The sequence below is a fragment of the Rhinolophus ferrumequinum genome, chromosome 6 (genome assembly GCF_004115265.2).
Source record: "Rhinolophus ferrumequinum isolate MPI-CBG mRhiFer1 chromosome 6, mRhiFer1_v1.p, whole genome shotgun sequence".
In the NCBI taxonomy this organism is placed as follows: Eukaryota; Metazoa; Chordata; class Mammalia; order Chiroptera; family Rhinolophidae; genus Rhinolophus; species Rhinolophus ferrumequinum.
In genome coordinates, this window is record NC_046289.1 from 27,863,836 (window position 1) to 27,888,782 (window position 24,947).

Here is a 24,947-nt window from a genome sequence, read left to right on the forward strand (position 1 = left end):
GGAGAAAATACAGTTATAAGAGAAAACCCTGCCCTGTCTCAGGGTAGAGGAGGGTTTTTCAACCTCAGCACTATTCACATTTTAGTCCAGAAAAATTCCTTGTTGTGGAGAGCTCTCCTGTACCTTGTAGGACTTTCAGCAGCACCCTCAGATGCTAGTACACCACCCCCTCAATGGACAACCAAAAAATGTCTCCTGACATTGCCAAATGGCCCCTAGGTGGCAAACTACCTCCCATTTGAGAACCATTGGGGTAGGAAATGATAGCCAGAAGATAACAAAATACATACATAAAGATTGATATATTTAAACATAAAATTTAAAACTTTGGTTTAACAAAGATGCCATATGGCTAAAAGACAAGCGACAACTTGAAAAAGCACTAAGTTGGGAATACATATTTAAAACTTATATAAATGACAAAAGATTAATATCCAGAATATATAAAACACTACTATATATACAAAGACAACACAATAGAAATGAGACATATCTCAAAAGAGGAAATACAAATAGCCAACTATCAAAAAAAGATACTCAGTCTCGCTAGTAACTAGTTTCATATTAAAATGTCCACATCCTCCTCCCACCCAGCAATTCCACCTGCAGGTTTCTATTCTTGAGACATGCGCACAGGGACTGACGCATGTGGAAGGATTTTTCTATGCCACATTGTGTCTAACAGTGAAAAACTGTAAGCAATCTATGGGATCTCAGGTACTATGGAATCTTAGCATACTATGGATCTACAGGTAGATCTCTATATATTGACAAAGAAAAAGTTCCAAGACCCATTTTTAAATACAAAAAGTCGAGTCGCTGAATAGGTACAATTTGCCGTATTTGTCAAATACGCATTTGTAGAAGTTTAACATGAATGTATCTTATACGTATAAACACGTCAATAAATGTAAAGAAAAAGAAATAGAAAAACACACCCCAAAGAGATAACAGTTCTTTGCGGCAAGAAATAAAAGGGGGAAAAAATGGAGAGGTAAAGAGAGAGGTCAAAGATGATCTATTTTGTTTGAATTTTTTACATGAATGTTTTACAAGATTTTATGCATGCACATCTAAAATTAACATAGAAGAATAAATGCATTTTTAAAACAAGCTCAAACTGACGAAAATTAATCATTCCTACCCCGTTAAACCTCTTTTGTCCCGCACTTCACAATTCTGATAATTAACAAAATCTTTCAGTGCAGTTCCTTCTATCCTTGAAATACAACAACAAAAAAATACGGTATAATTTGGTATTTCAAAGGAGTGGATATCTAAGCAAAATCGTTTGCGTCCAATACATCAAAAGCTTATAAAGGTTTATTTTAATGGGCAGGTATCAATTTTGCAATAAATAATCATTAACGTTCTAGTTTTGATCTAGCTCAGTGATGCGAAAAATAGAGGTGGCTCCCAGCAAGGCCCGAAGCAGCGGGTGTGGCCTGGGAGGAAAGGGGTGGTAACAGTGGGAGGCGGGGGTAGGTCCGCACGAATCCAGGGGAGGGAACTGTAACTGGACGCGTGGGACACGCAGCGCTAAAGAGGCTGCCAGGTGTTCCGGCCGCCGCTTCTTTTTACTGGGTCAAGAAGCCATGAGGTCGGTAGATGCTCCTTAAGAGAGGAGACGGGGGTTCAAGGGGGTTACCTGGGGGCGGTGTGTGGGGTCGCGCACCTTGGATGCTGAACCGCCCCCGCCGTGGGCGAGGGGGGCGAGGAGGCCCTGCCGAGGGGCGGGGAGAGGGGCAGGGCCAAGTCGCTCTGGGACTGCGGGGTTCTCGCAGTCGCCCCCGCACACGGTGACATCACCAGCTACATTACCCCTCTCGTCAGTCTGCACTGGAAACCCCCTCTGCCCATTGCACAAGCCAGGCGAAAGGCTCAGCAGCTCCTGATCCTTACTTACCTGCGGCCCCGTTCCCACCCGAACACCTGCAGCACTTCACACAGAAGAACTGGAACCTCTGCGGCCACCTGCTCGCATCCACCCGGATCCACTAGGGCCGATACAACTTCCGGTCCTGCGACGGGCTAAGAGGACGTAATCCTAGCTGGGGTGTACAAATGGGTGGCGCCATCTTGTACGGAAGATGTTGCCTCCCCAGTTTCTCCACTGATGAACAAAGGGTTTGTTGAAATTTGAAAGGCTTAACGTCTCTTCAGAAAAGTGGTGTTTTTGTTTTTATGTTTGTTTCTGGGGTGGTGTTTTTGTTTGTTTTGGATTTGGATTTAAAGGGAGAAACCTCTGGAACCCTCACAAATGCAATATGGGACATCTAATTGTCATTACTAATTAGATCCAGTAGTGTTAAAATATTGCATTAATTTTCTTAACTGCTAAATGATAAAGGTAAATAGGAGAGAGACTTGTTGAAATAATGTATTACTCATTAGCAGTGCATTTTATACTATAGCCGTTATAATAATTTGCCATCTTTTATAACAATAACCACAGTACCTTCCGTTTATATTTAAAATCATTCTTTCAACCAGTCTTTATCAAGAACTCTTATATGTGAGACAGCAAATGTGTGCTATGTGCCATTGCTTTGCCATAGACTGTGTAAATCAGAGGGGGAAATGAGATGAGCATAAACAATATAAGGTATAATAATAGCTGCCATTTGGTGACGGTGTGATCACAGTCAACACAGTACTGGGAACTTTGCAAAGCATTTTACATATTTTATGTGATTTCATCTTCATAATAACCGAGTGAGACAATACTATCATTATTGCCATTTTACATGAAATGGCACTAATGAGAAAAGTTAAATTTCTCAAGGTAGCAAAGCAAGTAAGCACTGGAGCTGGGAATCAAACCTCAGTATGTCAGATTGCAAAGCTTGGTACCCTCATCCTCTATATTGCCTCCAGTACAGTAAATTCCATTAGACTAGTACCCATAAGGGAAATTTCTGCCAGATGTAAGGGATTAACCCCTGCATTTTAATCTGTTCCATTCTGAAAGACATAAATAAAAAAGTAAAGAGTAAATGCAAATTAAAATCACAATGAGATACTATTACATACTCACCAAAAAGGCTAAAATGAAAAAGACAGACAATACCAAGTATTGGCAAGATTGTGGAGCAACCAGAACTCTAATATGTTACTGAAAGGAACATGGTACATCACTGTGTTAAACTTTTGGCAGTATCAGCTAAAGCTGAATATATGCATATCCTTTGTCCTAACAATTTCACTTCTAGTTGTATACCCAACAGAAATATGTATATATGTTCACTCAAAGGACACGTATAAAAAAAGTGCATACCCATACTTTGTCCTAGCCCTAAACTGGAAACTACCCAAATACTCATGCTGTTAAAAGTCAATGTAATCATTATTCTTTGTGGAGTAATGACTCTGGAAGAGAACGTGGAAGGCTCACGAATTGCTGATAATGGTCTATTTTTTTAACCTGGTTTACATGTGTGTTCAGGTTGCACATCTGTGGGCATATATACTTCTATAAAAAAAATTCTTTTTATGAAAGTAAAGGAGTGAAAAGTTTAGAAACCCAAAGAAGAAAAAGAACAGGAGAGAAGATAATAGCAGACAAACAAATGTCAATATAATTTTAGAAGACAAACGAGGTTAAAATGGCAGAATATTGACAATTGAGGGATCCAATCAACAATGAACTGCCTGGGTCCATAAGCAGTCACCCTACACTGAAGCCCAGTCAACAAGCCCCATCTGTGCATGAAGATTTTCCAGTCAGCTTGTTAGCACCTCACTCTTTGTCTTAATCCATTCTGGCTGTTTATAACAAAATACCGTTGACTTGGTGGCTTATAAACAACAGAAGTTTATTTCTTGTAGTTCTGGAGGCTGGGAAGTCCATGATCACGGTGCTGACAGATTTATTGTCTGGTAAGTGGCTGCCTCCTGGTTTATAGACAGCTGTCTTTTCACTGTCCTCACTTGGCCAAATGGATAAAGAGCTCTCTTGGGCCTCTTTTATAAAGCACTAATCCCATTCATGATGGCTCTACCCTCATGACCTAATCACCCACCAAAGCCCCCACATCCTGATAACATTATATTCAGAGTTAGTTTTCAACATATGAATTTTGAGAGGACACAAAACCTTCAGTCTATAGCACTCTTAAATATGAAAAGATATCCAAGAATCTCTAGTCATTGCAGGAACGTCTTCAACACCATTAATATTCTCTAAGGAACGTGTATAGAACTTTGTACTCAGCATTTTGAGAACACATACTTTTCAAACATACAAGGAAAACTTAAGAAAATTAATTTTGATTTAGGCCATTGAGCAACTTTCTACAAATTGCATAAAATTGCTCTCATACATGTCTCATTCTCTGACCATATTACAATTAAGTTAGAAACCAATAATAAAATGATTCTTTAAAAAACTCCATATATTTGGAGATTTAAAAAACATCTTAATGGGGGTGGCCAGTTAGCTCAGTTGGTTGGAGCGCGGTGCAAATGGCACCAGGGTTGCCAGTTCGATCCCCGTGTGGGCCACTGTGAGCTGCGCCCTCCTTAAAAACATTATAAATAAATAAATAAATAACATCTTAATAACAAAGATCAAAGAAAAATCCCAATGGAAATTTATAATATTAGATTTGAGGCAGTAAAAATACTGTATATGAAAATTTATGATACAAAGGTAAATGAATAATCTCATATTCTCTTACACTAATAAATAAGACTAAAAATTAATTATATAAGTGATCAGCTTAATATATTAGAAAAAAAGAATAAATCCAAAATAGTAGAAGATAAAGATCACAGAATAAATTTAAATAGAAAAAGATGCGATATAGATGAACAACAAAACTAAGGTTAGATCTTTGAAAAGAGTAATAAAGAAACAAAGTCCTGTGAGATTGATCGAGATAAAAGAGAAATAGCAACAAATAAATATTAGGGCTAAAAAGGGGGACATCACAAAATAGAGCAGAGATTTAAGAAACAAGAAAATAACAATGAACAACTTTATGCCAAACAATTTGATGAGACGAGAATGAAAAGATAAGCCACAGACTGGGAGGAAATATTTGTAAAACACATATTTAATAAAGATTTGTCATCTAGACTACACAAAGAACTTTTGAAATTCAACAACCCAATTAAAAAGTGAACAAAAGATCTGAATAGACACTTCACCAAAAAAGATATATGATATCCAAATAAGCATATGAAAAGATGTTCAACATTACATATTATTAGGGAATTGCAAATTAAAACAAGATACCAGTATCTCATTGAATGGCTAAATTCTATTAGAACGGCTAAAATCCAAATACTGATAACACCAAATGCTGGCGAGAATGTGGGGCAACAATGTGGGGCAACAGGAACTTTTTCATTCATCGCTGGTGGGAATGCAAAATAGTCAGTTGTGAAAACATTTTGTCAGTTCTTACAAAGCTAAACATAGTTTTACTATACAATCCAACAATCATATTCCTAGGTATTTATCCAAATGAGTTGAAAACTTAAGTTCACACAAAAACTTGTACACAAATGTTTATAGCAGCTTTAGTCATACATTGAAAGCAACCAAGATGTCCTTCAATAGGTGAATGGATAACCAAATGCTAGCACACTCATATAATGGACTGTTACTCAGCGATAAAAAGAAATGAGCTATCAAGCCACAAAAAGACATGGAGGGACCTTAAATGTGTATTGCTAAGTGAAAGAAACCAGTCTGAGAAGGATACATATTGTATGCTTCCAACTATATGACATTCTGGAAACGGAAAAACTATAGTGACAATGAAAAGATCAGTAGTTGCCAGGGATTCCTGGAGAGGAAAAGAGGGATGCATAGGTGGGGCACAGGAGATTTTTAGGGCAGTAAAACTATTCTGTATGATATTGTAGTGGTGGACACATGACATTATGCATGTGTCAAAACCCACAGAACTGCAACACAGAGAAAACCCTAAAATAAACTATGGACTTTAGTTAGTAACAATGTATCGATATTGGTTCATCACTTGTAACAAAGGTACCATACCAGTGCAAGATGTAAATAAAAAGGGAAACTACAGTGTTTTCCCAAAAATAAGACCTAGCCGGACAATGAGCTCTAATGCATCTTTTGGAGCAAAAAATTAATATAAGACCCAGTATTAATATTATATTTATATTATATTATTATTATATTATATACCTGGTCTTATAGTAAAATAAGACAACTTAATGCCAAGCACTGGGACATCATGTACAGAAGATTCAAGAGGTGGCAGAAAATGCTAGTAGCCATTCTCTCCTTCTGCTCAGGGGGCATTTAAAAATTGCACTTAAAAATACATCTTTTTTCCTCCATTGGAAATAGATATGACCATGCAACTGGCCAATGAGGTGTAAACAAAACTTGTATAAACAAAGCTTTTTGCATTAGACTTTTGGTAAAGTTCCAAAAAAGGGTGCAGACAACTGCCACAGGCCTTTTTTTTTGCCTTTTTGTCATTGCCCTTCCACTTACTTCTTTCTAAGAGTAGGGCTTGATGGCTGGAGCTCAAACAGGTCTCTGGCACTGCAGTGGCACCTTGAAGATGGAAGCCAGGTGCTTAGGGGGGTGGAGTGGAGAGGCAAAGGAGCCTGCATCCTTTATGCCTTCTGTAGTTTCCATGCTAACCCTGAACTGCCTATCTCTGGACGTTTTTTACATAAGAACATTAACTTTTTAGGCCATTTCAGTGAGGTCTGTTACTAGCAGTGGAACCCAGTCCCTAACTGATACAGGAAATGAAAGATATTACTAATAAATGCATGCCATGTAGGTCAACTAAGACCTGTTGAGCAGAGTGCCCAACATTGAAGATAGACAATAAAGATTTTTAATATGGCACCCCTTATTGGATTTGTTTAGTGTGTGGAAGATAAAGGTTAAAACTTAGAGGAACCATTAAATAGGCTCTTTCTGAAAAACCTGTTTCCTTCCATTGAAATGCTATCCATCTTTTCTGCCCACTGATCTCTTCTATAAACTTTCTAAATATTACTACTCTACAGATACTCTACAGATTATAAAAATACGTAGCTATGCACTCAAGAAGCTTGCAAGCTAGTTGGAAACACAAAAAAGACTGTTAACAAGTGAGAAAAGGTATTTTTTTGGTGGTTTAGAAATATAGGGAACTGTTTTTATTTCTCTTCAGGAGCTGGAATGAGACTACATCTTAGGAACAGATGTCTGTATTCATTTAGAAGAAATTCATTTAGGCTCCTTAGAATGAGGGTGAGACTCACACATCCCCAATGGGACAAGTTTACCTAACAATAAGGGTTGGAAGGCTGGTGAATCAGCATTCCTTTTGTTCTGCAGTGAGTGGTGTGATTGGGGGCTCAGCTGAATTGCTTTGTGGGGTAAAGGGGTAAGGATTTAAAAGATTTAGGGGAATCAATCAGAGGTAGAGGAGTCAGCAAAGTTCCAAACTTCCTGGGAGAAAGAGAAAGTCGTCTCAGAGAAGACACTTTGGCGGAGAAAGACATGTTTGAAGTGTTTGGGGAGTTGAGTTGAAGTTCTTTGCTGTGGGTTATGTGTGTTATGTAACCTCATCTATTAGGTAAAGTTCAGCAAATTCTATATCATTCTCTAGTACTTTTCTAATAAATTCTTTGGAAGAATATGAATAGGTGTTAAATTTTGCATAGAGGTTTGCTAGAGGAAAAGACAAAAGGTTATTTCTAGGCTTTCTAGAGCTAGAGGGGAAAGGGTGGATTGTTGATATCTAAGTCACAGAGAAAAGAGCACAGGAAGAGACTACCAGTTAAAGATGATGAACCGAAGCACATGTAACTCCACTTCCTCCTGAAATTCCTCTAAAAACATGGGAAGAACACAAAAGTTCAATGTAAAAAAGATACAGAAAAAAGACCACCCAAATGAGAAGAAACAAGCTATTTATTCTTGCTATAGTAGGGAGTCACCCACCATCACTGGTGTTTGGCAAAGACTCAAAGGACTCAGACAGAACAGTGGAAAAGCTTTATGGGGGTGGGGGGGTGGGGGGGGTAAGGTCTTAGGTATGCTGTGATTGGAGGTCACTGCAGTGGGGAAACCAGAGATGGGCTAACTAGAAGCCAGGCTTCTTATGTGATTTGATTGGCTTTCTCTGATTGGTCCTGTGTTAAAAGTGGGAGCAAAATATAAGGAAACTGATTTATTAACAAGGTCAGACTGTTCTGGACTGATTGTCTTAGAGGTTGTGGTTTGGCTTCCCAAGCTGGTTGCTGCAGAGGTCATGAGTCAGAGTTCTACTGTCACATAAGGTCTGGCCATTTTCTGTCTCTCAGAAAACAGAAGAGGAGATAAAAATCACTCACACTTTGGAAGCTACAAAGCAAGATAGTGGGAACTGACTTAGCAGACTCATCATCTATCAAAGGACAGTCCTCCCAAGCCTGAAAGGTCCCAGAACACCACCAAAAGGCTCAAGAATGGGCAGAACCATGTACTTCAAGAAGCAGGAGTAAATTTGGGACTAAACGCAGAGTAATTGATTAAAAGTCTATTTCAGAAGCAGTTAGACCACCAGATTTCCTCCCCAGTTCCTCCTGGCCCTTGCAGGCGGCTTAAGATCGATTCCCTGGAAAGGGTAGAGTAGAGGATACCTTGTCAGTTAAGGATAGGGATACCAGACTACAAACATGAGGATTCAGTGAAAATTATTTACTTTTGAGACTCCTGCCTTACTCTTTCACATCAGCAACCAATGTTAGAAGCTAAATGTTAAAGAAAAATGTTCAGATAATTCTGTTATGAGCATATATCAACATTTTGTTACTATCTTGCAACAAGGAAGAAGGCCTATTGTAGAATATAGGAGAAAGTGTGATCCGGAAATGGAAAGCGATGCATTGTTTTAAACATACCCTTCCCTCTTTTCAGAGTCTATGGGGTTTATGCCTTTTATTGTCTTTGAACTGTTTTATAAGGCTGAAGAAATACAAGCTAGTTTGTAGAAAAATGATACTAATGCAAATATTTTAATTATTGTCTTTCAATGTGCAAATAAATTATATCAGGTAAAGTTTCTATTGGCATGCCTCCCCACCCCTTCCCCATAAGCCAGCTTTGCATCTGTTAAGAATGTCGATTTTAACATTTCTGATAGACTTAGACATTTGTCTAGTCTTTGGATTTTCCTTTGAACTGATTGGAATGTCTTTTGCACTTCCCTCATTAATTAATGAGTTGAATTAAATGTTTGACATGTATTCATTTCGTATCTGCATCTGAGTCATGATTTTCCTTGTTTTTAAAACTATCATTCTTTAAGAAGTCCAGTTCAAAAATTACTTTTGGTGGGGATATTTGGGAGGAAAAGAGATTGGTTAGGCAATCCTTTTAGATTAGATACAAATAAGGAAAGAATATTTAGTAAAAGTCACTACACTCTTAACTAAAAGGGGAGTGGGTGAATAACTGGTTTCTCAGAAGTTTTAATCCCATTAGTTTTTTAGAATTTTGTATAGGCTTTTTATCAGAAATTCTAATTTCTTCAGAGCTGTAAATTACATCATGCAGAAAGATTGCATCCCATTCCTAGTTTGGATTTTTTTCTTTTACAGGCTTTTGATTCCCAAATATCTAGTCCAAAGCAGTGTCTCTAAATACCAACTATACCAATGCTACTCGAAGTTCTGGGCTGAGAGGAGAAAAGGATCTTGCTCTAAGAATGTAAATCCACATTCTGCTTCCTTCGTTGAAAAAAATCTTCCTATAAAAATGTCAAAGGAATCAAAACTTGGTGCTTGCTGACACAGATTCTTTATGTTCTGGCACAAGCTTTTCTTTTGTTGAGGGCTGACAAAAACAGTTTGCACAAAATGTGGCCTGTACCTAAGATGGAATATTATTCATCCTTACAAAGGAATGAAATGATAATACATGCACAACATGGATGAACCTTGAAGATTTATACTGAGTGAAATAAGCCAGACACAAAAGGACAAATAATGTATGATTCCACTTATATGAGTTAGCTAGAGAAGTCCAATTCATAAAGACTGTACTAGAATCATGGGGCCTGGGGCTGGTGGAAGGGAGGGATGGGGAACTATTGTTCAATGGTGCAGTTCAGTTTGGGAGGATAGAACAGTTCTAGAGACAGATAGTTGCAAAACAATCTGAATGTACTTAATGCTACAGACTGTACACTTAAAAATGGTTAAAATGGTACATTTTAAGTTATACATATATATTTTACCACAATTGAGAAAATAATTAAAATGATAAATTTTATGTTATGTGTATTTGCCACAATTTTTTTAAATTGCAGACTGGCTAGTCCAGAGACTTAGCTTTGAATTATAGTATATTAGACTCCAGGCTTCTCAAATTGAATTTATCAACCCCAACAGATCTTTTCACATGCTACAAACTCGCTCCTCTCTACTCCCCATTCCATATATATTCTACTTCTTTCTCCACTATTAATTTAGTTACCAATTCTAGAAACCTTTGAAATGCCCTAGACTCCTGCCTCTCCCTCATCCTTTTGGATGTACTCTGAACAATGACTAACTCAGCTGGTTATGAAGATATTGTTCCTCAGTTTCAAAGCCTCCTATCTATATACTCTGTTTTGTAGTGCTGAGGCTGGGTCTCTGCAATTCCCAGGTTTCCTTTACAAGGCTGGTTCTTTGTTAGGATCTGCAAATAGTGAGAGATCAGAGGCAGAAAGGAGGGAGAGGGACTTGCTCTTTCCTGTTTGCTTCCTGTTTCTATCAGTGTCACCCAGGCAACAGTTCTTCATGCCAGCAGCAGCAGTTGGTTCCAGCTTTGGACTTCTTTACATATTCCCAGAATGAGTCTCATCACATTCCTCAGAGACATCAGTCCCAGCCAGCCAGCAACCCTCCTGAAAGGTCAGAGTCCTAACACTGCAGGGCCCCCTCTGAGCTAGTCAGCAGCATTCCTCCTCTAGGTCAGGCTTCCCGCTCTCTAGGACCCCGCCAAGCCAAGCGTGTGGTCCCAATAATCCCAACCTTGACCCTTCACTTCCCCATCCACTTTCAGTTTCTACTTCTTTGTTCCACTTTCCCTTTTCAATTCTCCAGTACCTGTCATAGCTCCACTAACTCTTTATATTAATTTTCTCAGTTAAGGAAACTGCTATCCTTTCTGTTTCTTTATTGAATCCTGATTAATACAGAAATGGTCCTAAGAGTGTTTCTAGGAAACAGACTCTCAGGTATAGGGTTTTGGGTTGATGTGGTCATAGCCTTAAACTCTAATTCAATGTTGAGCAACTTGCCAATGGGAAGTGGGAGGTCGGGGCATCATAAGTGGTCAGCTTATCACCTTTCGTCATTTGTGTTGAAGTGCTCACTAAAGCGAGTGCTTTGGAGCCACGTTTGACAGTACCGGTGACTATCATAATTGTAGGTTGGGAATGGCTGCATTTGAATTCACTGAAAAACTTACATAAAGAAATGGGAAGTTTCAGTCATTAAACATTCAGTTCAAGTCGCAGAGAACAAAAGCTTCTGTGAGAATCCCTTCTTTTGTGTATCTGCAGACTAATCTTGCTGAAAATCAAACACAAAATTTAATAGTGCATGTTTCAGAATTACAATGTAAGTTGATTTCATCACCTTGCCAAACTCTCCAGTGAAATATAGGGCATTAATTGGGAAGGGTGTGACCCTGAAACTTGGAATGGGGACATGTGGGTTCACTGAAACAAAGTTAAGATTCTAGAATGCCCAAATCTCTCGAAACCATCAATATCAGTGGAAAAAGCCCTCTATCCCTTGCTTAAAAGCCCTGTAAAAATAAAATGACCTGAAGGATATCTATTTTCCTCAAGTTTCACTCCAACCACACATTGTAACCTGTAGATCAGGGTTTCTCACCATGTTGGGCGGTGGGTAATTCTTTGTTGTGAGATGTCCTGTGCATTGTAAGATATTTAGCAGCACTTACTACCTATCAAATACAAACTTTAAATAAATAAAATATAAAGACACAGATAGTTTGAAAGTAAATAGAGAAAGATATGCAAACAGTAAGCCTAAGAAAGTAAAGTGCCTGTATTAATATCAGATAAAGCAGATTTCAAGATAAAATGCACTACAGGAGATAAAAAGGGGCATTTTATAATAATAAAAGGGTAAATATATCAGAAGACATAACAATCATAAATGTGCATATACCTAATAATAAAGCTTCCAAATAAATATATAAGGCAAAATTACAGAACTAAAAGGGAAATGGACAATTCCACTATCATAATTGGAGATTTTAACATCCCTCTCTAGGCAAACAATAGTCCAAACAGGTAGCAAATCATCAAAGACACATAAGAACTGAACAATAATATACTAACTCCTTTGTCCTAATTGATATTTATAGAACTCTCTGCCCAACAACTGCATGCTTTTCAAGTGCAAATGGTATGAACATCAGGATAGACCATACATGTTAAGCCATAAAACAAATATTGACAAATTTTTAAACATCTCTGACAATGGAATTAAATTATAAATAACAATAAGATTCTAAGAAAACTCAAAATATCTGGAAATCAACCTACACACTTTTAAATAATCCACAAGTCAAAAAGTCAAGAAAAAATTTTTTTAATGAATCATAATGAAAACAAAGCATTTTGATATTTGTGGTATACACATAGAGCAATGCTTAGAGGAAAATTTATAGCTTTAAAAACATTTATAATAGGAAAGAAGAACTAAAATTCGAAAAACAAGCACAAATAAGCCTAAGGAAAATAAAAGGAAATAATCAAGATAGGAGCAGAAATCAACAAAATAGGAAATGGGCAAAAATAGCAATAATCAATGAAAAATAAGAGCTATTTCTTTAAATTGATCAATAAAATCCACAAGCCTCTAGCCAGATTGATCAAGAAAAAAAGAGAAGACAAAAATTATCTCAGGAATTGAAAGTCGGCTTAACATTTGAAAATGAACCAGTGTAATTCACCTATATCCTGCCTGCTTTACAGATGATTCTGCACCAAACAGAAAACATTGCTGTAGCATCATAGCCTCCAACGGGAGTGTCCTTCAAAGACAGTGGTGAAGCAAAATCCTCTCAGTGGGTAAATCTTCAAGAAATGCATTTGGTTGTCCACTTTATCTGGACTGAGAAATAGCCAGAAGCATAGATCAACGCTGATTAACGGGCAGTTGCTAACAGTTTCATTGTATGGTTAGGACTTGGAAAGAATAGTGGCATTGGAAGATAAAAATAAAGAAGGGATGGGGAAGAGACATGTGGATGGACCTCTCAAATGGGCAGAATGTCATATGTGACATTCCAATAAAAATGCTCACAAAAGGGCATCCACAGCAGAGGAGGTTCTCAGTTAGGTTGACAAGATGACATGTAGTATGAATGTCACCTTCACCTCTTGAATCCAGACACAACAGTGTTTGCTCAATGAGCTCAAGTACAATGTGGCCATCTTGCAGGGATGAAAACTATGCAGACTCAATATTAATATCCCTTCAATAAGTCTGACCTGGGTAAGTAAGTCCCTCAGTGAACCTAACACACCTATAATAAAGACTTAGACTGGACCCTCAAAATGACATTCCCTGGGGGAAGCAGTCAGCCAATTGGTAGCAAGTTGCTTTACACTGGACCCCTTATATTGCATAGGTAATAGCTCTTTGTCCTTAGTGGAGTAGACATGTATCATGGGTATGGATTTCTCTTCCCTGCTCATATGGTGCTTCTGCCAGCACCACCATCCATGGACTTATCTACTGTAATGTTGTTCCATACAGTATTGCTTGTAATCAAGAAACGTGTTTCACTGTAAAAGAAGTGTGGCAATGGGCTCATCTCTGTGGAATTCATTGATGTTTCCATGTAACTCATTATTCAGAAGCAGCTGGCCTGATGGAATGCTGGACTAGTCTACTGATGGCTTGGTTCCAATGCCATCGTCAGTGAGGAGATAGCATCTTGAAAGATTGAGATTGTCTTACAAATTTCAATATTTTCTTCAATATATAGTGCTGTTTCTTCTACAGCCAGAATAAATCGATCCATGAATCGGGTTGGAAATGGAAGTGGCTTTTCTCTTTCTTACACCTAATAATGCACTTCAAGAATTTTTACTTCCCATCCCTGCAACTTTGAGTTCTGATGGTTTGGAGGTCTTAGTTCTACAGAAAAATGTTTCATAACATTTTTGTAATGAAACATAACAATATTTCTATTGAATGGGAAGTTGAGATGCCACTTAGTCATTTTGGGCTCCTTATGCCACAGAAAGGAATATTCAACTGGGTGAGGTGATTGACCCTAATTACCAAGGGAGAATTGAGTCTCTTACACAACAGGGACAGGTATCCAAGAGTTTCTCTGGAAGCCAAGAGATTCTCTGGAAAGCCTCTGAGCACTTCTATATCGAATAGAAAAGATTAGTGGAAAATTAAAGCAACCAGAAAAAAGCAGGACCCTGAAGGGGATTTAGATCCTACAGGAATGAAAATTTGGTTCACCCCACCAAGCAAAGAACCCAGACCAGAAAAAGCGATTCTAGCAGAGGGCAAAGGAAATAATGAATGGGTAGTGGAAGACAAGTTATAAATGTCAACTATGATCTGGTGACCACTTACAGAAATGAGCACAGTAACAGCTATGCATATTTTCTTCTAGCTTTTATGTATGTACATCAAAAGAATCTCTCTCCTGACTCCCCTTGTTATTTCATATAAGGATTGCTGGCATTGGTTAATTTTATGATTTAATCTTTTGGTTTCAACATATTCACAAAGGATCTTGACTGCATATGAGAAGTAACTAACATGGCCCATATATGGATACGGTACCTATAACTCAGTGGCAAGCATTCTCCTGACTCAGGGCATTTGCACTTGCTATTTCCTGCTTGGAATGACCTTCCCCTAGATATCTATGAAGGCTTCTCCTTCGCCTCCTTTTAATCTTTATTTAAATGTCACTGTTTTTGGTGATGCTTTCTCTGACCACCCTATTTAAACCTCAATACACTTATCGCCATCTAATTTATTGTATATTTTACTTGTTTACCTTATTGACTTTCTGTGCCCCACTCCCTTCGGAAGGTAAGCTCCTTAAGGGCATGGAATATTATCCAGCTTGTTCACTGCTGTGTCCTCAGTGCATAGGAAAATGTAGACACTCAAAAAATATTTCTTGACTATGCAACACTATGTTATGCAGGAGTTTAAGATAATGAGGTAGATCTATAAATACTAAACAAATTGTTATTTATGTTTTCCTCTCAGAAATTAGGGGAGAGTATAAATATGGATTTTAACTTATTACCTAAGTTAAAAAAAATTTTTTTTCAATGTTGGGACACACTTGAACCTGCTTGCCAATTTAGGAGAAAAGGCCAGTAGCATTGGAGTGGATTAATATATAGGAGGAAGAGAGGGTAATTGGTGGAACAACGTCCATGAGGAGATAACATGAGCTGGTTCCAGAGCACAGTGAAAACACTGTCCTTGGACAAGAGTTTTGCATGGGGAGACCTGAATTTGAGGGAGTTCTTAACTGCTGGACTTCATGATCTTAGGGAAGCAGATGGGGAAGCTAGAGGCAAGGGTTTGCGGACTGTGCTCAATGTGTGAGGGTTTAGGAATGGTATCACGGTTATGTTAACAAAATTATTTTATTTAATCCTCACATCAGTCCTATAGGTATTATTATCTCCACTTTAATATATTATTCCATTTTACAACTGTAGAAACAGAATCACAGAGCTTATATAATTTGCACAAGACTGCACAGGCTGATGAATGATGGAGCCATTCTGGGAAGCGCTATCTAACCCAATGTACTGCACCTGTCAAGGCCTCGCGTTCCTCAGCAATGAAGTGGAAATGGCCCCAAGCTAAGGCCTCCTCTAAGTACCAGTCCCCACAGTGGAGTAGGACGGGCACATCCAGGGTGTGCGTGATGGTCCATTGGGATGTTAAAAGAAAATGTTAGATTTCTATTTTTTAAATCTAAACAAATTAAACAAATGGACACCGGAGTCCTTATTTGGTCTGGACGCCAGCTGGTTAGGAGTCATTTTGGTATCTTGAGGGAGACAGGAATTCCGCGTGTGGATTGTAATGGTGCTTGCTCATATTATATTTTTTGTGCTTAAGGGATGACATCAACGTGTTCATTTTTGTAGAAACAAGAAATTTATGAAGCACAATCTTTATAATACAGTGGCCTATGACGAAATGGGGATCGATGACAGAGATTTTTGGCTTCACTCAGAGATTTGCTAGGCGTTTCCTGTCAGTATTAAAATAGTTGTCAGAACCTATAAATAACTTGTACTTTTACAAAAAGACAAGCATTTGAACTTTGCTGCCTTTTTCAATAATGATACTAAGGTGGCTGTCAGTAGTATGCTACTTTATAGATACCAGAAAACAGTGTTTTAAAACTGTTTCTTCAAGATAAAGTTAACAGTGTAATGAGTGAGAAAACTGCTTTTTGAAAGCTATTGTACCAGGTGTCATCAAACAATACAGTGAATGTTTGAATAAAAAAAATGATTACAGTAAAACACACACTGCCATTAATCCCCCTGAAAATACTCCCTCTTGCTCCGAACACACTTACCCCATCGTTCTTGCCACTTTCTGAAGCAGTTCTGGAAGTCCTCTTCCATGAGTGTCTTTAGTAGTTGCACTGTTGTGGCTGCCTCGATGTCCTGAATCGATTCAAAACGTTTACCTTTCATGGTCCTTTTGACTTTGGGGAAGAGCCAGGAGTCGCATGCTGCTAGATCCGGTGAATACCATGGATGAGGACACACTGTAATGTTTTTATTTGACAGAAATTGCCGTACTAGAAGCTGTGTGTGACATGGAGCCTTTCTGTTGTGATCACAAAATACAGTGAATGCTGCTGCCGAGGGCCATCCAAAGGAAAGGCAGGGATCTTCAATATGGGAAGTGTCGCTTCTAACCTTAGTAACAGTGTGTGACAAGTTTCAACTTGTTTGGTGCAGTTGACCTATGGTTGAGAGATGTGTTTTAAAGTGTGCAGTAAATCATCCTCCATCATGACTATACTCTGTGTCACACATCGCTTCTGGTATATGGCAATTTCTGTCAAATAAAAACATGACGGCGTGTCCTCATCCACCTTATTCACCAGATCTGGCACCATGTGACTTCTGGCTCTTCCTCAAAGTCAAAATGATTCAGGACATCGGGGCAGCCATGACAGCACAACTAAAGACACTCAAGAAAGAAGACTTCTAGAACTGCTTCAGAAAGTGGCAAGAACGATAGGATAAGTGTGTTCGAAGCAAAAAGGAATATTTTGAGGGAGATTAATGGCAACGTGTCTTTTACTGTAATAAATTTTTTAAAAACATTCACTGTATTGTTTAATCACACCTCGTATCAAATGAATAATCCTGGCCATTGAGAATTTCTGTCCACTTCCACTCCATGAAGATTATTTCAAATTAGAGTTCTTCACTCATCATGAAGAATTATGCATGGCAAACGAACCACATGTCTGGAAAGTAAGTTGGAATGTGATTTGAAAATTCTGAATATAATATTCTGAATTTGATATAATTACTGAACTCAATTGCTTCACAGCCTGGGTATTCACTTCAAGACCTGAGAAAAATGCTCCCTTTAAAAAAAATGAATTAGAAATCAACAACAGAAGGAAATTTGGGGACTTCAAAAATATGTGGGAATTAAACAATACACTCTTAAATAACCAATTGTTCATGGAAGACTTCACAAGGAAAATTAGAAAACACCTTAAGATGAAATGGATCTGAATAGACATTTCTCCAAAGAAAATATACAAATAGGCAATAAGAACATGGAAATATGCTCAACATCAATAAGCCATCAGGAAATTGCAAATCAAAACCATAATGAGAAACCATTCACCCACTTGTATGGTTATAAGAAAAAGGACGGACAATAATAGGGATCGGTGAGAATATGGAAAAATTACATTGCTGGTAATAATGTAAAATGGTCAGCTGCTTGGCAAAACAGCTGGAAGTTCCTCACAAAGTTAAACAGAGTTATCGTATAATCCAGCAATTCCACTATTACCATGTTTCCCTGAAAATATGACTTAACTGGAAAATAAGCCCTACCATGGTTTTTCAGGATGACATCCCCTGAACATAATAAGCCCTTAATGCATCTTTTGGAGCAAAAATTAATAAAAGACCCAGTCTTATTTTCAGGGAAACATGCTAGGTATTTACATACCCAAAAGAAATGAAAACATATGTCCAAACAAAAACTTGTATACAAATATTCATAGCAGCATTATTCACACTAGCCAAAAACTGGAAACAGTCCAAATGTCCATCAACTGATGAATAAATAAACAAAATGTGGTATATCCATACAATGGAATATAATTTGGTCTGGAAAAAATGGAGTATTGATACATGCTACAACAAGAATGAATCTTGCACACATTATGCTAAATGAAAGAAGCCAGACACAGGACCATGTATTGTATGATTCCAGTATGAAAATATCCAGAACAGGCAAATCTATAGAGACAGTAAGTGGATAAGTGATTGTCAGGGACTAAAAGGAAGGAGGAATGGCGAGTGACTGCTAATGTAAATGGGGTTTCTCTTTGGGGTGATGAAAGTGTTTTGGGATTAGATAGTGGTGACTGTTGCACTGAACTGTGACTTTCCACAGATGAATGTTAGGATACGTCAATTATATCTGATAAAATTATTATAAAAAATGAAAGGACATATGTCCTATAGATCTTGTTAGAGAAATCTCTATTTCAATAGATCAGTTTTTCCCCCAAATTAAGATTGACTGCTATCCATTTGAAATGACCAATAAATAACTCATCCTTTAAAATTCAAATGATGTTACAGTTAAATTATATGTAGATAATATGTATTATTTGTTTAAATTAATACATCTTATCTATGAGTAGCAGTTTATTTCAAAGTTGAAAGTATTTTTAAGTGAAAAATGAAATGTCTGAGCATGTTCATATCCGTATGTAGCTCTTAATATGCTAAAATTTGGGAAATGTTTGAGAAGGGACTTATTATTTTCTTAGGGTTTTTTTTTTTAAACAAACAATTTCTCATGTTTGAGCATTTCCTTAGCATCTAGTCGGTTTTTAAAGATTCTTTACTCCTTCTCCAGTGATATCAGGGGCAAGCAAAATAGAAGTTGAAGAGTAAATGAATTTCTGGGAACGCTACATCTGACCAGTATGCAACCCTTGGTGGAGCAATTAAGTAAGGGTTCCCATGTTAAGTAATTTCCGTATCTTGGTTTTGTCCAAAATGAATTTTCAAAACAGTGTTACAAGCTTTCCAGAGTATAAATGTTAATATACAGATGTTTCTGGGCCTAGGTAAGAAAAATAGGAATTTTTCACTCTTCTCCCTCTTCCTCCACGTATTCTATGCAGTGAAGAGATTACTCAGGAGTCCAATTCCATTTGCTATTTTTAAGCTAAGTACACTGGCCTTTTTAGTATAAATGCCTGTATCTGAAAGGCCATGCACATATATATGGTCATTGAAGTTGATTAAATGTTTGTGTTATATAGTTATATACAATATTATTAGTTTGCAATAAATGACCTAAGGGAGTATATTAAATTCTTAATAAGAGCAAATAGATACCCTGGGGCTTGATCTCCTTAAGTTGGGTTATATTATAGGTAGGATTGCCAGATTTAACAAATAAAAATACAGGATGCTAGTTCAATACAAATTTCACATAAAATGCCCAGTTCAATATGAATCTAAAATTCATATTGAACTGGGCATCTTGTATTTTTATCTGGCAACCTAATTATGGAAATAAAAAGAGAGAGGTTTTGTGCACCCTCATTACAAAAAGCTGCCCAAACTAGCTGTAAGATATAAGCAGACTGAGTGGTCGTACGTTTCTGTCCTGGCTGGTCAGTGCAAGTTAAGGAACTTTCCAGCAAAATCTTAGAATTGGGCTGGCTGGCATGTGACCAGATACTGGTCTATTTTTAGGGAGAGGTAAATGGGGCAGTTATTCCAGAGATTGGGGAAAAGCAAGTCTCCTTTCAAGTTACGGAGAAGAGGTATGTGCTTAAGAGGGGAGAGGAAGGTGTGTCATATATTGACACATTAAAGGTCACTTCAACCACACCATTACTATGCCCATCTCCCCCCGTCCATGCAAATAAGGTAGGGATATAGGATGCCCTGTTAATTGAAAGGAGCCAGAGGGCTCCATTTTTTAATGTGTGGATTGAGGACATCAAGCAAAAAAACAGTGAGATCGGAAACTGGCCTTGAAGTTGTCTCCACTGGAATGAAGCACAGATACTTCAAACTCAATACATCCACAACTGAAGTCATTGCCTTCCTCTCCAAATTCCTTCCCACTCCTTAAGTTCATTCATGTACTCAGTGGCCACTAAGTTCCAGCATGCGCTGGCTCTGAACATATATCCATGAGCAGAACAGACATGGTCCCTATTCTCAGACAGCTTACAACAGAGTGGGGGACACTGATATAATCAGAAAAATAAATGATTAATTACATATTATGATATTGCTGTGAAGAAACGATGTTGGGTGTTATAAATCTCGAATCAAGCTGGTATAGTACTACTCATCTTTATGGAGTTATTATAATGAATGAACACCATGAAGCATCCTGAGAATAAAATCCTTTTTAAAAAAGCACTATATGTCTTCCTATTTAGGGAAACAATATTCCATTTAAACCATAGTTTCTGGAGTCTAGTGAATTTGTTAACTTCAACAATATTTGTGATAATGTTGACTTTTAAATTAAACATTTACTTGCTTATTTATTAGTACAATTAATCTTATCATTGTCATTGTACAAAAAGTAGAAGTAGGGGATTTTTCTTGATGGATGAACCTCTTCCGCTTTCTGCCCATCTTCTATGGCAGTGTACTCCACTGACTATGCCCTCTGTAGTAGAGGATGTAATTCCTGTGAAATAGAATGGGCAAAACTGACACCTGCCTATTCTAGTAACTTATTACCGATGAATGACAGATCTAGGAAAAGTACTACAATACACTGCAAAGGGGGCCTTTTAGTGTATCTGGTAGAATTCCAAAGCACTTAACACCCAGCCAGTCACCTCACCGGGGTCAAGGCTGAGGTCCCTAGCCTATTGACCTGCAGCGACTTCTGGCCTAGAACCAGCTGCTGGTTAGCAGCTGTACAGCCTTCGAGCCCCACACTCAACTCAAGATCCTGAAGGGAAGCTCACCGCACTCAATTAAATAGCATATATTCCTATTTTCGAATAATGCTTCTTGTGCCTTGCAAATGTACCTGGAACTAATGGACACAAGGGCTTTCTGCTTCTCTGAGTTTTTGCAACTCGGTTTTGGCGATTTTCGTCTCATTTCTTAATAATTCCTCACCCCACCCTCTTTTTCCCACATACTACTCTATTATCTACCAGACGGAACAATTTAGCCTTTTTACTGAACGGATGGAAGAATACAGCACTGAATGGGGCGGGGGGTGGATGGGGAGGGGCAGTGTTAAAAATTTATTTGGCGAGGTGCACCAACAAAATCCCCAGGCAACCTTACCCCAAGTGTCCAGTCCTAACGCCTGGTGTTCCCTTCCCTTGGACAGGGCTTGGGCGGCCCCAGGATGAGGCGAACTGAGGGAAGGCGACCGGAGCCTCTGCCCGCCGTCCTCCCTCACTTCTTTGCCCCCTCGGGCTGCATTCTCCCCACGGAAAAAAAGGGCGGGGAGCCGAACTCGTCCCGGCGTTGGGCCTCCAAGAGGCGATGGACCGCCGGTCGTTGGGGGAGGAAGACGAGCCCACAGCCCCGTGGCCACTTTGATTGTTACGCGCATTCAACTTAACAGAGTGCAGCGTTCAGGGGTGCAGCCGGACCTCGCGCTGGGAGGAGCTGCGGCAGAAAAGCCGAGTCTCGGCCGGCGGTCTCCAGGCCAGCCGCCCGCGGCGGGGGAGGGGCAGCCGCCGCCCGCGTTCTCGCAGCGCCCGCGGCGGGCGGAAGGGCCGCGCATCGCGGAAGCCCGGCCGCAGCTGGGGATCAGCTGCTGGAGGAGGCGGAGAAAAGAAGGGAGGAGCCTAAGGGGGAAGGGGAGGGAGGGAGGGGACCATCAGGAAGCCGCGAACGCCACCGAGTGTCTGCACACCTCGCTCCGTCTGCCATGGCTGGTTAAAGAACCATCCGGATCGCTGCGCGAGGGGAGGGCTGGGTGGGGGGAGCGCGGCAGCCGCGCGTGAGGCCGAGGGAGGGGCGGCGGCGCGAGCGGCGGCGGCGGCGGTTCCAGGATGAAGAGGAGAGCTGGCCTGGGGGGCAGCATGAGGTCAGTGGTGGGCTTCTTGTCCCAGCGGGGCTTGCATGGGGACCCCCTGCTCACTCAGGACTTTCAGAGGAGACGCCTGCGGGGCTGCAGAAACCTCTACAAGAAGGACCTCCTCGGCCACTTCGGCTGTGTCAATGCCATTGAATTCTCCAACAATGGAGGCCAGTGGCTGGTCTCAGGTAAATCAACCCCCTTCCCTTCCCCGCGCCTCCCGGCCCCTTTCCAACCTCCCCCTTTCGCTCTCCCTCGCCACCCTCCTCCTACCCTCCGTCCCCACCCCCTTCCTCCTCAACCCCCCTTCTGCGGTGGGAAGGTTTGGTGTCAAATTAAAACCATTGCAGGGGGAGGGAGGGAGGGGAAGGAGAGGATGTCTTCTAAAAAAAAAAGGACCCAAAATGGTTGACAGGTCCTTAACTCGCTTTATCCCAAGTATAAAGTGATCTCTCCTGCTGACTGCCCCGAAAGTGTGGGTCGGGAGGGGGGCGAGGTTACCGCTTGACAAAGTTTGATGGGAAACTCTTCCTCCGCGTACTTTAAAAGGTGCGGGGGGCATTTTTGGGGTTGGAGGGGGGAGGAGGCCGAGGCGCGCCTGAGGCAAGGGGGAGCTCGAGCCCCCGTCGCCGGCGTCCTGGCAAAGGGCCTCGGGGTCGGGAGCCGGGCGGTGACAGGGCTGGCCTCCGGAGGGTCGGGGTCTGCGACTCGGGGGCTGTCTGGGTGAGCGGAGGGGAGGTGACTGGCGGGCGGTGGCTGTTGGCCGCCCCCCTCCGCGCCCTTAAGGGCCCAGCTCCATCTCCTTCCGTTTTGTTTTTATTATGGTTCAGGAGTGCAGAGGGCTTTGGAGGCTAAGGGGCCCCGGCCTGAACTTGAATGCGCAACTTGTGTGGCAGGGGTTGGCGGGTGGGCGACCCCGGGAGACTTGTTGGCGGGAGCCCGGCTCCCGCACCCCCCTTCCCCGCGGCTGCCCTTGCAAGGTGGTCTTCGCGCCTCCTCCCTCTCGCCCAGCTGGGCTTGGTTGCCCCCGGGCTCCCCCACCAGTGTGGGGCAAATGGCTAAATCGAGGCCGGGGCTCCGGCCGGGCGGTGTAGGCCTCGCTCTCCCCGGGGCTCCTAGCGACAGGCAGCTGAATCGATAGCCTATTGCTCCCCGGGAGGCTCGGGCCAGGCGGGCGGCGACAGCTGCCCGGGGGGAGGTGCGTCTGCTGCCCAAGGGGGTGCTCGCTTCGCCGCCGTCCTCTTGGGGGTCGTGGGCCCGAGGCTGGCGAGTGGGGATGGGGGTACGCTTGGGGGCGGTTCCCCGAAACCTGGCTAAGGGGAGGCTGGCGAAGATGGGTGATCTGGCGTTCCCTCTCGCCTTCTGCCCTCCTTCGTCCCTTTGCCTACATTGAGAGGGAGGAAGGGGGAGCCCAGTGCTGGACGTGGCGCTTCGCTTCACCCAGGCGGTCCCCGAATGGTTTTCTAATTTACGTCAATAGGCAGCTCGCCAGAAACTTCTGGGATCATGGCAAAGCATCGGTCTTCTTCACAAGTAACACTCGGAAGTGACACGGGGAGTGCAGTCCAATTTAGGGGTAGCAGAGATAAGACCTGTGTGATCATTTCACGATAGACCTTCTGGGGTTTCTCCACAACTGACTTGACTTTTCCACCCCAGATCGTTTTCTCTTTGATTAGGTAGATTTTGGCCCTAGATCATCCCCTGAAGAAACCTGATATTCCACTTCAAGGCATACCCCAAACAAAAGCTTCCTTCCCCCACACCGCCAAAAAATTCCAAAGGCAAAATGGGGAAAGATCTCTTTAAAAGCTCCTAGTTTTTACTCCTACTGCTTCTGTGTTCATAATTCTGTCTCTTTCCCATACAAGTAAAGTCACCCTAGTGGGTGAGGGAATTCGGGGGTGTACTCCTTTATAGACTGAACTAATCATAAATACATTGCCCAGTTTACCACATTTTTAATAAATACCAGATTTATTAAGATATAATTCACATGCCATACAACTCACCCATTCAAAGTCAACACTTTTAAAAAAACGCTAAAAAAGTTGCCTCCATTCTTTGCCAGTTATCCTTGTTCAGGAACTTCCCCTGTCTTAAATGAATCCCACTTTCTCTAGTCTTGGCCAGTTTATTTCCTTTATCCTAATTTTAGTTTGTAGAAGCCGAGGTCCTTTCCACAGGGCAGGCTCTGGCAAACCTTTTGGGTCTAGGCGCTGGTTTCCTTACTTTTCTAGGTCTGAGTTGCTCCTCTCCATCAGTAGTTTCTGGGTTCCAGCCTTAGGTGCCCCTTATTCCTCCTTCTTCCCCTCACACTTCCTCTAGCTCACTTTTTCTTGTTTCCTAATCTATTTCTGCCCATGTTCCTAGTCCTTCCAGCTGGCTTTTCCACCCACCCCTCCAGTAAGCTTAGATAGACTTAGCTTTCCTTATTTGTTCCCAAACATAGAGCTTTGGTTAAAAGACTTTTTAGCTATTCACCTTCCATTATGAGTACAACTTATGCTAACAGAAAGTTCCTTCTGTTTGCTTCAGATAAGGAAGCCCCCTCTGGGAATCATAAATATAGCTTACCTTGTTAAAGCTAATTAAATTTTGTTCTGGGGAGTCTTTCAATAATCTTT

The 24,947-nt window shown here is 40.6% G+C and overlaps 2 protein-coding genes across 6 annotated transcripts in view; one reads left to right on the top strand and one right to left on the bottom strand.

Moving 5' to 3' along the window:
- The window catches only part of EXD2 (exonuclease 3'-5' domain containing 2), a 55,476-nt gene extending 33,539 nt beyond the window's left edge, over positions 1–21,937 (bottom strand). Inside the window, exon 1 of one of the 4 annotated variants that reach the window (XM_033109243.1) lies at positions 21,576–21,937. The gene's annotated coding sequence lies outside the window, so the exon portion shown is untranslated. Of the gene's footprint in view, positions 1–1,144; positions 1,167–1,648; positions 1,700–1,906; positions 2,697–21,575 lie in introns of those variants that run through there. The other 3 variants (XM_033109239.1, XM_033109240.1, XM_033109241.1) reach the window with 3 other exon arrangements.
- Positions 21,938–22,146: 209 nt separating this feature from the next.
- Positions 22,147–24,947, top strand: part of DCAF5 (DDB1 and CUL4 associated factor 5) — an 84,476-nt gene continuing 81,675 nt past the window's right edge. Inside the window, exon 1 of one of the 2 annotated variants that reach the window (XM_033108097.1) lies at positions 22,147–22,508. In XM_033108097.1, the coding sequence (XP_032963988.1) occupies positions 22,295–22,508 (214 nt within the window). In that variant the 5' untranslated portion in view covers positions 22,147–22,294. The remainder of the gene's footprint in view (positions 22,509–24,947) is intronic. The other variant, XM_033108098.1, reaches the window with a different exon arrangement.